Below are 22,269 nucleotides of genomic sequence, written 5' to 3' on the forward strand. Positions count from 1 at the left end.
TTTATTTTGGCCCTCTATGAGGTGGATTGATTCAGTGACTGGGATAATTGGGATGGGAGTGTCAGAGACGGTGCGATTGGCACAGGACAGAGCAGAGTTTAGGGCTGTTGTACATAGGGTCGCTATGAGTCGTAGGCGACTCGACGGCACATAACAACAACAACAACATGTTAAAATACTAGTCTTAATATTGTGAGCTAAGTAAATATATTGTTAAAATTCCTTCACCTATTTATCCTTTTGTATAGTTTCTAAACTGAGTCTGTGTGGCTCATGTTAATATTCCTGTTGAGTGCTGCTTTAGAACGTCTGTTAGTTGAAATGAGCCAATTTTTAAAAATTCAAAATCCATTTTCAGATTTATAATCTGAACTTCATTAAACCAAAGGAATAATCCAGCCCAACGCCAACCCTTTATAAATTAAGAAACTGAGGTTGATAGATGTTACTGTAAAATTCAGTCATCTAATCCCCGTGTTCTTTATAGTCTGTCATTTTGAGTCCTGCATTGGGAAAACTTTGGATGTTGGCATTGGGAATGTAGTGAACAGCAGGGATGAAATCGGCATAAACTTCCTTGTACCAGATGGCAGACTGAAGAAAGCACCTCTAAAAAACAGGATCTTAGATGGCAAGGAAAAGGTGTGTTGGTGCTGTGCCTGCCAGTCAGTGGGGAGGTCTGGTGGTGTAGTCCCTGGCAAGAGGTACTCCTAATCCAAAGGCCACGCCTCGCGGGCGATTCAAATCCAACACTGGTTCCTAGGAGAAAGATGGGCCATCTCCTCCCATGTAATATACAGCCTCTGAAAACTGCTTGAAGGTCAGCTTGGACTTGATCCCAATTCGGTACCAGTGACTTGAGTTGAATTACCAGTCCAGTGGACAATGTGATTAGGTAGGTATTTGACCTGTATTTTTGCTGGGCAGTGTAATGATATTTTCATGAGAAATAGTATTAAGGTACAAATAACTCCTATGCTGTGTGTGAGTGTTTATTTTGGAAAATTTTATATAACTGGCTTTCATATTTTCAGAAATCCTTTTGTCCATGTCAGAGGTTTTACCAGACCTACAGGGAATATTTATCCCTTGAGGAAAGTAATGAAGAGCTTGATTTCATTTGCTTATCATTTAGTTAGGTGGCCTGGTGAAATTTAGACGTGTTTTCTGGTATTATTTTTCTTTCTAGTCTAGCAAAATGGATTTAAAATAAGCCAAAATCAACTTCTTCAGTGAACACCCTTGGAATAACCCAAAATTTTATTTCTTTATTAAGGAATTGCAAGGAGCATTAGCGTCAGCACAGCTGGACTTGCTGTTTCTTAACCTTAAGAAAGAAATACTGCAGTTGCTGATGTGGCCTGTTCCTTTGCTAAGTGCTAAGTGTTCCCGTGTCTAGGCCTTGCCCTGTTCTTTACTTTAAACTCAGTGGCACAAAGCAAGGTTAACCTGGCTAATACAAAATTGTGCTTGGGCTGGTGGTTAAAAGATATTTTCTGAACAACTTCCATTTCTGGATATGAAATCAATTCTCTTTAGCCTCGGTTAAAAGAATGGAGTGGTTCAATTTTGAAAGGATTCTAGAATATTAGTTCCAAATGAGATTAAAGACTTGTGCCAATGTTGTTGTTGTGTGCTGTCAAATTGTAACCATAGCTGACCTTCCAGCATGTTTTCAGAGCCAGTAGATCACAGAGGAGGAGATTGCACATTCATCTCCCAAGGAGCAACTGGTAAATTTGAACCCTGAACCTTTGGGATTACAGTGTAGCTTCTTACCACTAGGAGACCAGAGCTCTCTTCTTAGCTCTATAGTATGTATGTATGTATGTATGTATATATGTATGTATATATATATATATATATATCTTCTATGGCACTTAACAAAACATAGAGAGAGCTCTGTTGGCCTAGTGGATAGAAAGTTATGCTACCAAGCCAGAGGTGGGTGATTTTAATCTGCGGCCCCCAAGCCTGATTTTAATTGGTTTTGGTCAAACATTCTTCTAAGTGGTACAGCACTGGTCTGTCCATTTGTTGTACAGAGGCAATTCGTGTTTGCTGTGATACTAAACACTGTGACGCTAATGTGTCAAATGTGATAATGGTTACCCATAGTGGACAGTGTTTAGTGGAGCTCCCCGATTAAAAGAAGCCTGGAAGCAGATGTGGCGTTCACTTCTGAAATAGCTTGCCTCTGGAAATTCTATGAACTTGGAGAAATGATGGAAGTTACACAAGTGTTCAAGTCTTTCGTTCATAGAGTCACTACAAGTCATCTATTGACTCGATAGCACTTAACAACAACCTTGTGATTTGAGTAAAAGTTTACAGAGTAAATTGGTTCTGCATTCAACTTGATGTCCTTCTCCAAGGACCGGTCCCTCGTGGCCATGTGTCCAAAGTATGTGAGATGGAGCTTCAATATCCTAGCCTCCAAGGAGACACTTGGTTTCACCCTCTCCAAGGCAGACCTATTTGTTTTCTTCACGGTCCATGGTATATTCAAGACTCTTCTCCAGCACCACAATTCAAAGACGTTGATTTTTCTTGTGTTATCCTCATATAAAATTGAATTATTATGCATATCTGTGAAAACTCAAACTCAGTACTGTTAAGTTGGAACTGAAGAACTTACTCATAGCTGATCTTCCATTGAGTTTCTGAGGCTGTATGTAAATTGCAGAGGAGGAGCTTGCCAACCTTTCTCCTGTAGAACTGCTGGTGGATTCCAACCACAAGAAAGCCATGACATTTGGATTAGTCATGCAACTACGCCACCAGAGTGTTATGTGCCATTGTGTTGGAACTTACCCATAGCTGACCCTGCAGCAAGTCTTCAGAGGCAGTAAATCACACTCAAGGAGGTTTCCTGTGTTCCCATGAAGCACCTGGTGGATGCGATCCGCATACATTTGTTATCAGCAATGCAATTCCTTGTCACTAAACCATCAGAGCTCCCTAGATTTCCTATATATAATATGAATGTGCATGATAGGAGCTCTGGAAATACAGTGATTAAAGCGCTTTGCTTCTAACCCGACTATTGGCAGCTTGAACCACCATCTTCTCTGTGGGAGAAAGATGTAGCAATTTGTTTTGTAAAATTTATAGTCTTGAAAACCTTATAAGGCAGTTCTTCTCTACCCTGTAGGGTCAATCAGTGTAAGTCACAGTCTACAGAAGTGAGTTTTTTATGCACACGCCTCCCCCTAAAATTAATCACTACCACTGTGGGCACACAGGATCCTTGACTAGCCTAAGAAAGAGCCTGTTGTACTTTCTCAGTTCCCAGTCCTCATGTTTCTTTTTTTACACTAACTATAGATGGTTAAATCTGAAAAGGACCTTGAGGAAGACTTAAATCATCCCTTGCACATTTGCAGGACCCAGTGTTTAGAGTGGTAACGGAGTTTAATGTGGAAGTCTTGGGGCTACATGGTACTGGAGCAGGCCCCAGCCTCTGGAGGGTGTGTCTGGACAAAGCAGGTGTTTGGAATTGGACCTGCAGGTGTTTTGACCTCAGAACGGAGAGCCGAGCCTTCTGGTTAGCCCACAGCCAGTTAATGTAAGTGTATGTTAAATAAAATAGCTTAGGGAGTTCAACTGCATATGCTTGAAGGATCTGATGATGAAATGAGTATCTATTTTTTCCCTGTGGGATCTTTCTAACAGTTGTGCTGTTGTTGTGTACCATCAAGTAGGAAGTGATTCATAGCTGACCCCCCAGTGGCTTTTCAGAGGCAGTAAATCACGTGGGAAAAGAGATGATGGCTCCTCTCTCTCCCGTGGAGCAGCTGGTCAGTTCAAACCCTGTGCCTTTGGGGTGGCAGTACTGTTCCTTACCACCAAATGACCAGAACTAATAATAGTAGAACAAAAAGGTTTGTTGTTGTTAGTTTTTTTTCCCCTCTTGGAATCATTCTAACAGTAGTGAAGTTCCTTTTAAATGTTCGAGGACAGGATCCCGAGCTGAGTAGCTACATGACTTGTTAAAAAATGGAGAGGAGTTTAGAAAAATGTTTTAAAGTTTTGCTTATCAAAAACTCGCCCATCCTTGGTGAAGTAAGCACAACCTCTCCATTTGTCCCTTCAGGCCTGGCAGCCACACACTGGTCAAGTTCAACCGGAAAAAGTATCCTGTTAGAACTCAGCTCTGAAACCTCATGTAAAAGACAGTGATACACTTTTTGTAGCAAGTGGTGTCACCTACTGTTTTGGAAATAGTGTCTTTCTGATTTCTTTTTAGGTCAAACTACATATGTGTCTTTTTAAAAAATAATCTTACATAAGCAGGCAGGCAAAACAAACAAATATTAATGGAAGCAAGCGTTACAAGGAGGAAGTAGGAAAGGAATGTTTATTGTATTGGTGTTATAAAACAAAAAGTACATGAAAAACCAATTTGTAAACTTTAGCTCAAAGTCAGTTAAAATCTGTAATCTAAATCACTGCTCTAAGAAGGGAAGGTTATAAAACCCTACTGCTCTGTTCCCTTTCCAGTTTTGCGTTAGCTTTGCATCATGCGCCACAGTTTACAGACGAGCCTAATGGGCAAGAGTTCCTGTAAACTGGCTGGATCATATTTCTGAGACTGAGTCATTGCTGAGAAACTTGTTTGTGAACAGGAAGCAGCTCTTAAAAATGTCTGTACATAGTAACATGCTAGTTCTTGAGGAAACAGAATCTCTAGTTGAAGGATAAAAAGGATAAAAAAAGTAGCCAGGGAATAGCCAATTTGTGATTTATGGTTCTAATGGTTTTTTTATTCATCTCTCCTTGATGTATGTTTAAGAATCATGTAATTTAAAACCTAGCTGTAGGAATTAACCCTCAGTAAGATTAATGGCTTTAGTAAAGTTGAGGCATTAGTGGCCTGGTCTGTAGTCGTAGTGCTGAGTCCCAAACCATGTGGTTCGAATCTACCAGCTGCTCCGAGGGAGTAGATGTGCAGGTCTCATCCTGTGCAGTTTACTGCCTCTGAAAACCCACTGGAGGGTCAGATATGAGTGGGTTCCTCCTTGATGGCACACACAACAACAACACTCTCTGAAAATCCGCTGAACTGTCAGATATGAGTAGGTTCCTCCTTGATGGCACATAACAACAACAGTCTACAGGGAGTTGCACTGTTGACCCAAAGACCACAGCTCACTAGCAGTTTGAATCTCTCTACAGAAAAAAAAATGGGCAATTTCCCCTCCCACATGATTTGCAGTCTTGGCAAACCAACTGGTATTAAGGGTGTTTGTTTGTTTTTTTTTTTTTTCAAAATGGCTTTCTACCCATGTGACTTTGCCACATGGATAGGTGGGAATATATGATTAGGAAGTATTAGTCTGTCCACTATGGATTGACTACTCTTGCCATTAAATTGAGTTGATGGGGTGAACTCTGGTGGCCTAGTGGCATGAAATTGCACTGCAGTCCCAGAGGTGTGCGGTTCGAATCCATCAGACGCTCTGCTGGAGCAGGGACAGTCTCCTCCTGTACCAGTCAGATCCAATTTGACGGTATACACAAAATAATAATAATTTTAAAAATAATAAAATTTTTAAAAAAATTGAGTTGGTGCATCCAGCAGCAGAATTTGAGAATCTCACCAGAAGCAAAGAAGCAGAGCATACAGTGTGTGGGTGCCCTTGGTAGGGGTGGGGCCAGAGATTCTTGTGCCTGTCAGTCCTATAGGAGAGCAGCAGTCACAACAGAAAATCAGAACTAACATGAGGCAGAAGTGACCTTGGGACAACTTCAACATGGAAACAAAGCTAGGAGCCTTTGCCCAGGTCTGTTGAGGGGTAGGGGCAGGGGAAACACACACCATAATTGTCAGGATTAAGAGTTCTGTAACAGTAGTCTAAAGCCATGAGGCTGAAGGCTGAGGGGCCCACAAGCACGCTACAGAAGCTATCCTGAGAAATTGTAACTTGTTGCCAATTAAAGTTGTATTCTGTTACCTTCCCTAAGAAACCCTATAATCCTGCGTATGGTTCCTTGTGCTCTATGAGCTATTGTCCACATTGAGCTATAGTGGACTTCAGACCCAGTAGGGAAGTAAGATTGGTGTTGCAATTAGTGGAAAGAAGTACAAGAGCGTGAGGCACATGTCTGACCCAAAGGGAACTGGTTTTGTGCTGTGGATGATGATGGTGGGGTTGGGGGGGAAGTTCCGCCTTGTGGAGTTAGTGGAGGTCAACTGTGGCTGTCCCCCTGCCTCCTTTACTTAACAATATGTTGATTATAGGAGGGTGGAAGCAGAGGGATGAGGCTGTGCAGGGAGGGGGTTAGTAATCATGAAATTATACAATTTGATGGGTGGGGGATGAGGGAAATTGGAAGAATCTGTTCTCGAAAACAGTATCAAATTTTGTAAATAAACAAGTATTTTTTTAAAAAGAGAAAAAAATGTATGTTGAATAAACGTTATTAATAACCTTTTAACAAATCAAATCAGGTTTTTTACTTCAGCTAAATAAAAGAAAGAAAAAGTAAAAAACAAAACAAAAACCAGTAAGTTGATTGTGATGCAACAGCAGTGTTTATGATTTCCTACCTGGGGACCCTGTCATGTTATGTGTTGGATAACTAATGGGAAGGTGAGGCAATCTTCTAAGATTTATAGCCTCAGAAGCTTAGTGGAAGGTCACCTTGAGTCAGAATTGTCTTGCTGACAGTTGGTTTTAGTATAACTACCTGCGGGGCACTGGTTGCATAGAGATCAAGCACTGTCTGTCAGTGATTGGAACTCAGCAGCATCTCTGAAGGAGAAGGCTGTGGCAGCCAGCTTCTGCAAAGCTTTGGAGATTGTAGGGCACAGTTCCACTGTGTCCCTCTAAGGTCACTGTGAGCTGGAATGGACTTGATGGCCACAGTTTGGTTGTTTTGTTTGGGTTTTTTAAAGGAGTTCCTAATGACACATATAACTGATCGCTAGGCCAGTTATTTTTAAAAAAGGAGCTGTAGTTACATAGGAAATCTGGCAACATATCAGTTTAACCTAGATGATTCTAAAGCCCCATGGAGCACCATTGTTCTGTGACACAATTTTTTAAAATACTCTACTTCATAATTACCTTATTTTCTTGCTTTTGACATATTATCAGAAGAAATCAGTCACTTGAGAAGTATTTCATGTTTTAAACGGAGAGGTAAAATGGATATGGGAGACTTTTGGGGAGCTGGGTTGAGTCAGTAGCTACAGCAGGAGAGAGACACTAACATGCTGGTAATTCTTAAGATGAGGTAGAACTGGGCAGGGTTTTGTTCTCTTGTTATAAAGGTACCTTGTGTTGAAGTCCTCTTGACAGCTCTTAACAACAGTGTCATGATTACAGTTGTTTGTTGTTAAGTACCGTCAAGTCACAGATGATAAGACGACCCACAGCGACCCTGTGAACAAAAGACCTGAACACTTGTATAACTTTCATTGTTCTCCAAGTTCATAGAATTTCCAGAGGCAAGCTATTTCGGAAGTGGATGTCACTCCTGCTTCCAAGCTTCTTTTAATCGGAGAGCTCCACCACACACTGCCCACCATGGGTAACCATTATTGCATTTGACACCCAGTGACACACATCACAATAATCATAAGTTACCTCTGTACAGCAAATGAACAGACCAGTGCTATACCGCATAGAAGAATGTTTGACCAAAAACAATTAAAACCAGGCTTGAGGGCCACAGATTAAATCACTCACCTTTGACTTGGTAGAATAACTTTCTATCCACCAGGCCCACAGAGCTCTACAGTAGCAATAGAATAAAAAGTTAGCAGGTTGTTTCATTTGGACAGAAATGCTAAAAGGTGAGAAGATAGTGAAGACCAATCATCTGTTCCCTCTGGAATTCAGAGAAAACAATTGGTATTGTGTTGTCTATCTTTTGTATGGAGAAATAGAGAAGTAAATGAGTGGAAGAATATTTGTGAAATACAGTGTTCATCAGCATATTTTAAGAATTGTCAACATATTTTTAAAAACAAACCTTGAGGTAATTTTACTTTAGTATAGATTGTGTGTGTGTTGCCTAAGCAAACATAATTTAGCAAAGAGGATGAGCCTTTGTGAATCACAGGGGATATTACGCTGTTTTAACAATCCTTCAAATTTTAAACATACCCCCAAATGGTTTTATAGTACCCTGCAGATTTTAATTTGGTTTATATGAATCCAGATGGTAGAATCTGATTCATGTTCATCAGGTTTTATTATGAAATATTTGGACAGCTTGTAAGGGGGGGGAGCATTTAGGTAAATAATAAAATCACCTAGACATAATCCAAGAATAAATTATATGAAAAGAAAACACTACCAGATTCTGGCTGCAAGTGAATAATATTTAAATGAAGGCACAATTCCCAGAGGAATAAACTATAGAATACAACTGGTTGGGGGTTTTTTAATAAGGAAATAACTTTAAGAATAACTTGAGCTACTGGTTTGCCTGTAAAAGATGCATTTGGAAGCAAGTGTGTATTTTCTTTTTGTCTACAACATTATAACTTGTGTGATTTGGTTCTTTTGTTATTGAAATGTTATTTTTAGGAAGAAACCTCTCACCATGTTCCCATCAGTCTTGGGACAAAATAAGGACGAGGGTGAGGAAGAGAGTTACAAGCCTTGTTCACACATTTAAGCTAGGGAAGGAAAGAATTTTAATTTTCATTTCAAGCGTTTTTCCAAAACTTCAGTTTACTGACTAGATTTAATTTCAAACAGGGATGGTGTTATTACTTTACCTTTTCTGACATTTTGGATCATCTGAATATGGTCAGAGCTGGTTTGACCAAGAAATTAAAATGGTTTGCAGAAGACATCCATCCACCAGGATTTTATGTTAAAATTAATTCTTCTTTGTTTATCCTGGTGCAAAAATGTTTTCCTTAAAGTAGTATGAACTAGTAGTCCAACTTCAGATTTTCCATACAGTTTCCCAGATGGCTAATGATGCATTTGAAACATGAATATTTCTTTTGGGCCAGATGGTGATTTAACATGAATTGGTGAACATTTATGCTTCTTATTAAACTGTCTTCTTTTGTCTAAGCCAAGCTAGCATTGTAACTTGGAACACATTCAGGAGCCACTAAATGACAACGACAACCGAAACTCAGACACTCAGTGGCAGTCAGCATTTGCTCCATATGCCATGTGAAGGCACAAAGCCAGTGTGACTGCATTCATCGCCCTGAGGAAACTTTGGCCCTGCTCTTCAGATAATAGCCTGTTGGAACGCTGTACAGAACATGCCTCTGCTTTCCTCTGTGTCCCCAATCCCTACTTCTGTTCTGCATTGCCGCCTTCCTTTTGGGAGATTGAGGGAGATGAGGCGGCTGGTCTTCCTCAGTGCTGTGGATTTGTGTGTGAAGAGCAGTTTTAGCTCTTCCTTAGGCCATGCTCTCTTGTCTGGTGTTGTATGTATTCTTATTTGGTATGGGCTCCACAGAAACTATTAATTCTTTTTAGATGATGCCTGGACTTTCCAGTTAAATGGACCATTTGTGGACTAAGTCATGTGCCTGTATTACTCTTTATAGGAGAAGTTCCAAATTAGGCTGGGACAATGCACAGTAACTGCGCCCCGAGACTCCCCACCAGTGTGGCTTGGTTTGAAGAACTTGCTGAACTCATTTTAACATGGAGCTTTGAATGTGTCATATAATATCAATTCCCTGCAGGGTTCCTTCTTGTGAAACTATGAGTAACCAGAGTAGGATATATTGAGGTCATAGCTAGAAATCCATTGTTGCTGCATCCTGAGTTTGGTCAGAATGTCTATTTTCAGGAATTAAAAAGTAGCTGCTAAAAAAAAAGTAGTTGCTTAAAACACAACCTTTTTAAAAAGAAATGTTTAATGTGTAAGTTTTCTTTTAGAGATCTCTCAAAATAAAAGTATATGAGTTATATAAATAAACACTAAATACAGAGGAAAAATCTCGAGAATATTTTAGACCTGTATTGGTGCCATTTATGATCATATTGAATACTGCTCAGCATACATTAAGAATAACTGTTTTTGTTAGGTGCCCTCGAGTACAACTCATAGCGACCCTATGAACAACAGATCTGAGCCCTGTCCTATCTGATCCTCATCATCTCTGACATTGATGTTGCTGGTTAGAACACACACAAAAAGAATAATCTCGAGAGAAGTGCAGCAATGAATGAATGGAAATAAAAAATCTCTGTAAATGCTCATTAAAATTATTTTAAAAAGATACTCTCAAAGTATTAAGAGAATTCCACTAAACTCTAATTCAAGGGAGGCTGAAATAAAACATTTCAGATAAAAGGTGGCAGTCTAGTTCTAGAAAGACTTTAATTAAAGTGTTTGTTTCTAACATTTTTTAAATAAAATTTTTATTTTCTACTGGTTTACTTAAACAGTTTGTATACATTTGTTTTTCACACCGGATCTTTCCTCTTTCCTTTACCCATCCCTCCCGTCTTCCATAAGGTTGTGTGACCCTATGATTAACTAGTCCCCCATTCTACCCCAGACCCCTGCCCATCCTCTCCCGTCTGTTCCTCCCTCCCCCCTTTGGATCTTCATACATGTTCTACAATAATGGTCTTGTACAGTATTTGTCCTTATAGGACTGAGTTAGTTCACTCAGCATAATGCTTCCCAGTCCCTCCTAAGTTAGGTGGTAATTTACAAAATAATTGCTCCTGCATTCTTTGTAGTATTCCATCATGGGAATGTACCCTTATTTCTCAATCCATTTGATGGTTGGTTGGACATTTAGGTTGTTTCCATGTTCTTGTGATGGTGAATATCACTGCTATGAACATTGGTGTACAAGTCTCCATTTGTGCTTCAGTTATCATTCTCTCAGGGTATATTCCAAGCAATGGACTAGTTGGGTCATATGGGATTTCTATGTTCAGGTTTTTGAGGAAATGCCAAACTGCCTTCCAGAGTGGTTGTACCATCTCTGACACTCTTGAGGCCATTGCTGCAGTCATTGCATCATTACATCTCATTAAGGGTCTTCCTTTCTTTCACTGACTCCCCGACCTTTTCAAGCATGACATCCCTGTCCAAGGACAACTAGACGCTGTCATTTGAAACACTTTTTGGTGCTCTTCATGAAGACCATAAGCTAGCACAGTAGGAACCACTATCTCTCAAGGACAAGCGTTTGCAGCAGATCACTGAACAGGGATGCTTAGCAGCTAATCCTCAATGATGCATCATTTTCTTTTTTCCTGTTTTTTTAAATAAGAATTTATTAAGGTATTCTTTTCTGAACATGTTATAGTAAACTTTTATAAAAAACCAACAATAAAATTACTTGGCTTTGGAGCTAAGCATTAAAGGGTATTCACAACAGAAAACGAATCACAGTTGAATGGGTTGTTGTTGTTGTTGTGTACCATCAAGTTGGAACTGATGACCCATAGCTGATCCTCCAGTCAGTTTTCAGAGGAAGTTAATTGCGTGGGAGGAGATTGCCCCTCCTTCTCCATGTGTATGTATATATTTCCCTCCTTCTCCATGTGTATGTATAGTGTGTATGTATGTATTATGTATATATTTATACACACACACATAAAGATACTATGTGAAAATGTATGTGAAAGTGTTCAGGGGCACCCACTGCCATCACCATTGTAGTCACCATTACATCATTCACAGAAATCACATTTTCTGGTTTGCTACTTATTAAAGAACTTTATAGATAATTCTAGAATCAAAATACAAACCCTTTTCTTTTTATCTACAGTATATACTGCACATGGCTAGTGGTCATTTTCAAGCCTGCCATGAGAAAGAACCTAGCAGCTTCCTTGTTTTAAGGAAGTTGTTCCTGATTGAGGGTGGGTAGCATTAACCAGGTCATTCTTCCTGCCATCTGAATAGTTCCAGTGCTGCCTCGAGCTGCCACTGCTGTTGACAGTCCACAACTTCATTATTAACCATTGACCTGGAATTTGGTCTCACCCTCAGGAAGCGGTAGGGCCCATCACCGTCAGCACAAGTCAGAATATTTACATACTTGATTTAATAGAGAGAGCTCATTCACATATACTTGTAATTTAAGGTACCAACATCTGTATGACAGCAGTAAGACAGAGTAAAATACTAAACTTAGAGATAAATCATATGATCCTCTTAGGTATTAACATCTCACGGGGAAAGAAGAGAAAACAAATAATTATATCGACTTTTGTTGTTTATTGCCAGGAATTCTTTTACAATAAATTACATTTGGAACAGAAGGATTTGTGAAGTTATTTTTGAGGTCTTGCTTTCGAGCACTGTTGTTTCAGTGCTCTTTCAATTCTTGTATGAAGGAGACAGCTGGATAGTTTTTCTCTCCCAGGATCTCTGAACAAATAAGCCTCAGGCCGAGGCAATCTTTGAGAAGCCGAAGGGGTTGTGCCATGTGGCTTCTGGGTAAAGAAACATATATCAGGGTTTCTTAATGATCCGTATTTTCTATACTATTACTTAAAGGGTTTAGGGTTCTTAGGTGCCATCTAGTAGGGCACGACTCATAGTGACCTTATGAACAAAAGATCTGCATCCTGTTCTATCCTATGCCTTCTTTACACTTTTTGACACACAAATGCCCAGTGAAGCTGACAATTTGTCCTTCCAGCCTGGTTGAGAGTCTTCCTCTCCTTCACCGACCCTCCACACTTCCCAGCATCATGTGGATGGAATAACCCCTCTTAGCAGTATCCCCAAAGTATGAGGCAAAGCCTCATCATTCTTGCCTCCAAAGAGCACTCTGACTGCACCCCCTCCAAGACATTTCTGTAGTATTTTATAGAAAATAGTCCTTGGGTAGTAGATGTGTGACTTCAGTACCTCCCAAAGCCTTGGTCAGATAGCTCCATTTTCCTGTATCTAAATTCACCAAAATGCTCTCATCTGTAAAATGGGGATATTTTATCCTTACATGGTGTTGTAAGAATCAGTTTATATATGTAGAATGCATGCAACAGTGCTTGATGTCTAGGAAGTCCTTAACAGATACTGACTTAAAAACAATGGTGTATGCTTTAGCCAGTTCTTAAGAACTATGGGTGTTGTTTTAACTGTACCTGACTAGGTGTGCTTTATACTATGTTGCCCTGGATGTGCTTACCAAGTTGTACCAAGAAATCTGGAGAACAACGACTTGGCCAACTGACTGGAAGAGATCTATATTTGTTCCCATTCTAAAGAAGGGTGACCCAACTGAGTGTGGAAACTACAGAACAGTGTCATTGATTTCACATGCAAGCAAGATTATCCAAAAATGATTAGAACAGCACATCAGCAGAGAACTGCCAGAAGTCCAGGCTGGGTTTAGAAGGGTCGTGGTACTAGGGATATTGTTGCTGATGTTAGATCTTGGCTGAAAGCAAGGAATACCAGAAGAATGTCTATCTGTGTTTCATTGATTATGCAAAGGCATTTGACTGTGTGGATCTTAACAAATTGTGGCTGACTCTGAGAAGAATGGGAATCCCAGAACATTTAATTGTGCTAATGCGAAACCTATACTTGGACCAAGAGGCAGTAGTCAGAACAGAGCAGGGTAACACTGCATGGTTCAAAATTGGGAAGGGTGTACGCCAGGGATGCATCCTGTCTCCATACCTTTTCAACATGTATGCAGAGCAGATTATCCGAGAGGCTGGGCTCTATGAGGAGAACTGTGGCATCAGGATTGGTGGAAGATCTATTAACAATCTGCATTATGCAGATGACACAACCCTGCTCGCTGAAACTGAGGAGGACCTCATGCACTTGCTGCAGAGGGTCAAGGACTGCAGCCTTCAGTATGGACTGAGGCCCAATGTCAAGAAGACAAAGATTCTCACCACTGGACCAATTGGCAGCGTCAGGATGGATGGCGAAGAGATTGAGATTGTTCACAGCTTCAGTTTGCTTGGCTCCACAGTCAACACTCTTGGCACCAGCAGTCAGGAAATCAAAAAGCGTATCGCGATGGGAAAGTCTGCTGTTAGGGACCTCTCTAAAGTACTCAGGAGCAACGGTGTCTCTCTGGAGACTAAGGTGCACCTGATACAGGCCATGGTCTTTGCAATCGCTTGTTATGCATCAGAGAGTTGGACAATGACTAGGGAGGACAGGAGAGTTGATGCCTTTGAGCTGTGGTGCTGCAGAAGAGTACTGAATGTACCATGGACTGCCAGGAAAACAGATTCATCTTGGAGAGGATTAAACCAAGCTACTCCTTGGAGGCAAGGATTCTGGGGCTTCGTCTGACATACTTTGGACATGTTGCCAGGAGGGACGGGTCCTTGGAGAGGGACATCATGCTTGGGAGGGTGGAGGGACAGCGCAGGAGGGGAAGACCCTCTATGAGATGGATTGATTCGGTGACTGGGGTAATCGGGACGGGTGTGTCAGAGGCAGTGCGGTTGACGCAAGATAGAGCAGGGTTTAGGGCTGTTGTGCATAGGGTCACTATGAGTCGCAAACCACTCGACGGCAAACAACAACAACAACAACAAACCTGAGTGTTCCTTGAAGGCAAAGATTGTGAAGTTTTAGCTCATATATTTTGGACATGTTGTTATGAGAGGCTCTTCCAAGAAAAGGGACATCATCACATCATGCTTGGTAAGGTCGAGGTGTCAGCAAAGGAGAGGAAGACCCTCCGTGAGATGGATTGACCCAGTAATTGTAGCAGTGGACTGCTGATGATGAGGAGGGGATAGCCTAGGATAGAGTAGGGTTCAGATCTGTTGTTCATTCATAGGGTCACTATGAGTTGTACTCATCTTGACAGCACTTAACAGCCACCTAACCAAGGAGGCTTATGAGAAAACAGTGTGCAAAAAATTGGAAGCTGACGACGTCCTTGTATAACAGCTAAGAGGATCATGGTCTAGCCACGTTGACACATGACTGTAACTGTCACAGCCAATACTAATGTATGTATTTTATCAGGCACACATCATTAGTGTGCAGAAGTATCAGATAGTCATTTACTATTGTCATAAATGTGAAATGGCAGATCGTGAGGTAATTTATCAGTAAGGAGAGAGTATGTTAGATTGTTAAAGATATTTTACCCTTGGGATGCTCAGCGGATAGAGCTCTCCTTAGACTGGGCAGCCCAGCACTGTCAGCCACAGCAGAACCAGAAGCTCAAGTTTTCGGCTGGTGCCCACTGTATCCAGGGGCTTCAAGCTCCAACTCCATTCTTGTAGTGATCTTTTCAAAGTCTCAATCTCCTCTTCTTTTCAATACAGGTCACTGATTATTAATCATAATAATTACTCTCTCATTTTAAGATTTTTCTCATATTTTAAAGCATGTATACCTTTATTAGTATGCAAAAGCATTTGACTGTGTGGATCACAGTAAATTGTGGCTAACCTTGAGGAAAATAGGAATTTTTTCCTATTTTTCCAGAACACTTGATTGTGCTTATATAAAACCTATACTTGGACCAAGAAGCAGTCCTCAGAACAGAGCAGGGAAACACTGCATGGCTCAAAATCAGGAAAGGAGTTTGTTGGAGATGCACCCTGTGCCCGTACCTTTTCAGTTTGTATGCAGAACAGATCATTCAAGAAGAAGGGTTTTATTAGGAGGAGTGTGGTATCAAGATTGGAGGAAGACTCATTAACAACCTACAATATGCAGACAACACACCCTTGCTTGCTGAAACTGAAGAAGACTTGAAGCACTTGCTGCAGGTCAAGTATTGTTGTCTTTAATATGGATTGAAGCTCAACATCAAGAAGACAAAGATTCTCCCCACTGGGGCAACTGACAGCACCATATTAGATGGAGAAGAGATTGAGGTTGTTAAAAATTACAGCTTGCTCGGATCCACAATCAACATTCTTAACACCAGCATTCAGGAAATCAAAAGACGAATTGCATTGGGAAAAATCTGTCATGGACCTCTCCAGTGCTAAAACGCAATGATGTCAGTCAAGATACAAAGGTGCACCTAAACTAGATCATTGTCTTCTCAGTTACTTGTTATGCTTCAAAGAGTTGGACAATGACTAAGGATGACAGAAGAAGAATAAATACCTTCGAATTTTGGTGCTGGAGAAGAGTCTTGAATATACCATGGACTGCCCAGAAAACAAATAGGTCTGTCTTGGACAGGGTGAAACCATGTCTCTGCTTGGAGGCTAGGATTTTGAAGCTCTGCCTCACTTACTTTGGGTACATGGCCAGGAGAGATCGGTCCTTGAAGAAGGACATCATGCCTGGAAGGGTAGATGGACAGCACAAGAGACAAAAGCCTCTGATGAGATGGATTGATACAGTAACTGGGGTAATGGGGGTTTGTGTGTCAGAGTTAGTGACACTGGTTCAGGACAGGGATGGGTTCAGAGCTGCAGTACACAGGGCCGCTATACATAGCAAGCAACTCAATGGCACATAAAAACAATAACATACTATGGCAGGTTTGGAAGCAGGAGTGGTATTCACTTCCTAAACAACAGGCCTCCAGAAATACTCTGAACTTTGATAAATGTCGATAGTTGTAGAGGGGCGTCAGGCCTTTTGTTCATAGGGTCTCTATGAGTTGTGCTCGGCTCAAAGGCAGTCAACAACACAACAACATTCATTCCATCTCCAGGGCCTTTTTTGAAAAAAAAAAATTGTTTATGATTCTCAGGCATGAACCTGGTGGACGCTAATGTGGAGGGTAAAGTCCGTTCCACGAAGGTAAAGTTCCCCTTTTCCAGCAGCTGGGGCAAGCAGCTACTCATGTGACATGTGTGTCACAAGATCACTGCTAGCTACACTTTCTCTTTACCAACATGCTTATGCCTCAGGAGCTAAAACTCAAGAGGGAATTTTTTTAAATAGTGAACCACAGAGCCAAGAATAGCATGAAATGGCATGAGCAGATAGATAATGTAACTAATGCTGGAAAAATGAAAAGAATGGTGATATTATCTAACAGATTGACCATTTAATTTAGGGACTTTCCCCCCTATAAACTTTCTATTTGCCAAATAAGTTTAGAGGGAAAGTATCAGTATTCAGTAATGTTTTTTCACAATAAACTGGTGGCTTGTCATCCATGCTGTAATTTTTTTATTCCTTTAAACAAGTGTGACATTTTTTTCTATTTAAACACTTAAATGTGCAACACATGGGTTATCTTGCCCTTTAGTAACCTCTACTATCATCCAATTATCAATAATGCAAGTAGTAAGTAGTTAGCTAGATGGTTGTATGTCTTTAGGTCATTTTGGTTTTGTTTTCCAATGAATATATTAATTGAGCAGGATCATTTGCATCCTTCCAGAACATTGGTTCTGTGTTCTCATTCAGATTTGTTTGTAAGCCCCTTTTCCCATCAACAATGGCATAGTGTGAATTAATTTGTGGTAGCTGCTACTTCAAAACCATCTTAACCATTGTGTCTCTGTGTGTGTGTGTCTTCACCATAGGACATGGATTTGATTGACATACTTTGGAGGCAAGATATAGATCTTGGGGTAAGTCGTGAAGTATTTGATTTCAGTCAGCGACGCAAGGAGTATGAGCTGGAAAAGCAGAAAAAACTTGAAAAGGAAAGACAAGAACAACTCCAAAAGGAGCAAGAGAAAGCATTTTTTGCTCAGCTTCAACTAGACGAAGAGACAGGTGAATTCCTCCCAATCCAGCCAGCCCAGCACATCCAATCAGAAACCAGTGGATCTGCCGACTACTCCCAGGTACACAATACACAGTTCTTGGAAAGGTATATGGCAGTGTTTAAGGGAAAGAACATTGACCTAGAAGTCATAACATCTGAACTTGAATTACAGTTTTACTTCTTGTAACGCCATTTATCACTCTATTTCTGACCTCAGCCTTCCTGGCAGTTTAGTACGTGCGCCTGCTTACCTGGCAGTTATTGTTGAATTGTTGTTGTCGTTGTTGTTAGGTGCTATCAAATATGACTCAGTGACCCAGTGAACAACAAACCTAAACCCTGCCCTATCCTGTGGCATCCTCATCCGCTCTGACACCCTTGAGCACATTGCTGCAGTCACTTGTCAGTCCATCTTATTGGAGGCCTTCTCTCTTGCACTGACCCTCCATCTTTCCAAGCATGATGTCCCTTTCCAAGGAATAGCCTCTCCTAGCAACATGTCCATAGTATGAGAGAGGGAGCTTCGTCATCTTTGCCTCAAAGGAGCATAACAAACAACTATATGAACTAGGTACTCTTTCCCCATTTTATCTACGAATGAATAGCTGGAGTTCAAATAGGTTAAATAACATATCCAAATCACTCCAGAAATGGAGAGAGGATTTAAACTCAAGTAGGCTGGTGGCTTACTGGTAAAGAGTTGCACGGCCAACCCAAAGGCATGCTCTTCACATCCACCAGCTGCTCTGAGGGAGAAAGAGGGACAGTCAGTTGGGAACCTTTGGCTTGGCTGTGATACATTTACCATTCTTTTTCTTCATTTGTCTTTCCTTATCCAGGGTGCACACATTCCCAAACCAGATGCTTTGTACTTTGATGACTGCATGCAGCTTTTGGCGGAGACATTCCCATTTGTAGATAACAATGAGGTATAAAACATTTAATTTACAGTGAAACTACAACTAAATCAAATATTCCCTAGATAAGTCCTTTTAATATGTCTCTATTTGAAAGAAAGAATGAAATAATCTTATTTGAGGAAGAAATCTCATCAAAGAAACCATAATTGTTTTTTAGAAAGCACTTAGACATGAAATGAAAAACCCTTTAGTATTACTGCATAGCCAGAAACATGGGTCAGTATAGCCATGAAAACAAGTACCTCACTTGTAATACATCCCTAAAATGAATTTTTGGTGAGTAATGAGCTAGCCAGACAATATAATCCAAGACCTGTTCAAGTCACAGTTTCTATAAACCTACGACTATATGAATCATATAGAAGGGTGTATGTCAAAGTCTAAAGATTGCGGTTATCCACGTTGACATTTACCTGCAAATGCTTAAGATTAAACAGGTAATTAGTCAAGTAAAACAAGGAGTAAATTTGGAGTCTGTTGGATTGAGGATGGGGGAAAGTGGTTTCATTTTAGAGAAATAGGAGTATAGGTAGATCCCCCTCTATAATAAGTAGAGGAATAGGGAATTGAAGCTGATTGACTCTAGTTTAAAGTATTGTGATGGTACCTTGAAGCTCACTCTTTCACTGTTGGTTTCAGACTCAGGCAGATAAATACCATTATTTGTCAATTTTAGGTTTCTTCAGCCACGTTTCAGTCACTTGTTCCAGATATTTCCAGCCACATTGAGAGCCCAGTCTTCATTGCTCCTAGTCAGACTCAGACACCTGAAACTCCTGTCCTTCAGACAACTCCTGAACATCTAGACAATATGATGCAGGACGTTGATCAAGTGTGGGAAGAGCTGTTATCCATTCCAGAATTACAGGTAACTAAGCTCTACTATAATACCTAGGACTCTACTTTATATTCAGTGCCTTTAAATTAGTCATTCAGATAATTTCTTATTTATATGCCTCCTACTTAAAGGCTTGAAGGGTGTCTTTAAATTAGTTATGAGATGCCCATAGACACTAACTGTGAACTTTTGTTAGTTAAATGGGCTGAGAATAGGGCATATTATATATCTGAAGTCTGATCTAGGAACACTTAAATTAATACAGGTGCTTAGGCATAAAATTATCGAACAGAACAGCTTGGAGAGAATCAGGGTGGGGAGGACAAATTTACCTAAACTTAAAGTAAAATAGGAGCTCTGAAGCTAAAGGTGCGTTGAGTATTGCCTGCTAACCAAAAGATTAGTGATGAAAGGTACCAGCTGCTCCACAGGAGAAAGATGGACAGGCTCCCCTAGTAAAGTCTTCCACTTTGGGAAATCCAGTGGAGAATGGCTGTGGTTGGAACAAACTTAATGTCAGTAGGTTTGGTTTTCTGGGTTTGTTAAATATTTAACCTCTCTATATAACTGACATAGTCTAAACTTTTTTCCCCCATGCAGTGTCTTAATATTCAAAATGACAAGCTAGTTGAGACTAACACTGTGGCAAGTACGGAAACAAAACTGACAGAAATTGACAACAGTTACCATTTCTACTCATCTATACCCTCACTGGAAAAAGAAGTAGGTGACTGCAGTTCAAATTTTCTCAATGCCTTTGAGGATTTCTTTGACAATATTCTACCTACAGATGACTCAAACCAGTTGACAGTGAACTCATTAAATGCAAATGCTACAATAAACACCGATTTTGGTGATGAGTTTTATTCTGCTTTCATAGCAGAGCCCAGTGTCAGCAACAGCATATCTTCATCTGCGGCATTAAGCCAGCCGCTGACAGAACTTCTGAATGGGTCTATTGATATTTCTGATCTATCACTTTGTAAAGCTTTCAACCAAAGCCACCCTGAAAGCACAGCAGAATTCAATGACTCTGACTCTGGCATTTCACTGAACACAAGCCCTAGCATGGCATCGCCAGAGCACTCAGTGGAGTCTTCCATCTACGGAGACACACCGCTTGGCTTCAGTGACTCAGAAATGGAAGAGAGGGATAGTACTCCTGAAAGCGTCAAACTGAATGGTCCTAAAACACAGCCAGTACAGTCTTCTGAAGATACAGCCCAACCCCTGTCACCATCTCCAGGGCACAGTGCCTCTGGGGGTGATGCCCTGTGTGAAAACACCCCAAAAAACGAGTTGCCTGTAAGTCCTGGTCATCGAAAAACCCCATTCACGAAAGACAAACATTCAAGCCGCTTGGAATCTCATCTCACAAGAGATGAGCTAAGGGCCAAAGCTCTCCATATTCCATTCCCTGTAGAAAAAATCATCAACCTTCCTGTTGACGACTTCAATGAAATGATGTCCAAGGAGCAATTCAGTGAAGCTCAAGTTGCATTAATCCGAGATATACGTCGAAGGGGTAAGAATAAAGTGGCTGCTCAGAACTGCAGAAAAAGAAAACTGGAAAATATTGTAGAACTAGAGCAGGATTTGGATCATTTAAAAGATGAAAAAGAAAAATTGCTCAGAGAAAAAGGAGAAAATGACAAAAGCCTCCACCTCCTGAAAAAACAGCTCAGCACCTTATACCTTGAAGTCTTCAGCATGCTGCGTGATGAAGATGGAAAACCCTATTCTCCTAGTGAATACTCCTTGCAGCAAACTAGAGATGGCAATGTATTCCTTGTTCCCAAAAGTAAGAAGCCAGATGTTAAGAAAAACTAGGTTTGGGAAGATTGATTTGATCTTTTTTGAGCTAGTGTTAATGTTGATGCTGTTTTTTTGTACTGTTATACTAAAAGCTCCTACTGTGACATGAAATACAGAAATATACTTTATAAGTACTTCTATGCAAGATTATAGCCAAAACTAGTATAGAAAAGAATGTAAAACTTTAAAAAGCATTAAAGTTACCAGTATATTGAATCAGTAGTTTCACTTTAACTGCAAACTTAATTTCTTAGAATACCAAAGTGTAAATACTAGAAAACTTATTTATACTGTTCTTATCTCATTTGTTACATTCATAGATTTTTATGATTATATGACATCTGGCTAAAAGCAAATTGTCTCCAAACTAACCACTATATACTTTTTTTATAAATACTGTATGAACAAAAATGGCAATTTTTTTATATTAAATTGTTTAGCTCTGGAAAAATTTTAAAAGCTGGTACTAATAAAGGGATATTATTATGACTGTTAAATTACTTCTTCATGATTCATTTACCTGAGTTTATTTATACAATATTTTCTAAAAGACATTAAATGATACATTTAGACATTATGTATTTTCTTTCATGTTATCTGAAAATATGAAAAGCACTTTATACTAATCTTAATGGCACCGGAGATAGAGATATAATAGGCATGTCTTAACCAAAAAAATGTTATATACCTTGACATAAAAATATGTATTTATCCACATCAGTGGATGAATGTGCGAGGCATCATTAAAACTACAGTGGACAAATAATTGCTTCTTATGATTTACATTCTAGTGAGGAGAGTGCAGACATACTATAGTCACAAGAGAAAGGATTGGAAAGTCCATCAGAAAGTACTGTAATTTAAATTCTGTGTGCAAATAAAATCCATATTGATGTGAAAGCATTTAGAGGTGTGGAGAATACACCATTCTGTTAAAGAGTTATTACAGACAGGACATAGCAGATGCAGAGTTTAAAACCTGTTTGACCAAGAACAAAGACGATAGTGTAACTGAAGAGAGGAAGGGGGAAATAAGTCAAATGGGGCAGGGCCACCACAGCACAGAGCCTTGCAGGGCGGCCTGTTGTCAGGTGGACATCCAAGCAAAT

General features: G+C 40.1%; 1 protein-coding gene across 3 annotated transcripts in view; it reads left to right on the top strand.

Moving 5' to 3' along the window:
• The window catches only part of NFE2L2 (nuclear factor, erythroid 2-like 2), a 48,345-nt gene extending 26,688 nt beyond the window's left edge, over positions 1-21,657 (top strand). The window contains exons 2-5 of one of the 3 annotated variants that reach the window (XM_006878800.1): positions 17,400-17,666; positions 18,427-18,516; positions 19,184-19,375; positions 19,946-21,657. In XM_006878800.1, the coding sequence (XP_006878862.1) occupies positions 17,400-17,666; positions 18,427-18,516; positions 19,184-19,375; positions 19,946-21,175 (1,779 nt within the window). In that variant the 3' untranslated portion in view covers positions 21,176-21,657. The remainder of the gene's footprint in view (positions 1-17,399; positions 17,667-18,426; positions 18,517-19,183; positions 19,376-19,945) is intronic. The other 2 variants (XM_006878802.1, XM_006878801.1) reach the window with 2 other exon arrangements.
• The last annotated feature ends 612 nt before the right edge of the window (positions 21,658-22,269 follow it).

The sequence above is a fragment of the Elephantulus edwardii genome, unplaced genomic scaffold (genome assembly GCF_000299155.1).
Source record: "Elephantulus edwardii isolate Elephantulus edwardi_28Jun2011 unplaced genomic scaffold, EleEdw1.0 scaffold00001, whole genome shotgun sequence".
NCBI lineage: Eukaryota > Metazoa > Chordata > Mammalia > Macroscelidea > Macroscelididae > Elephantulus > Elephantulus edwardii.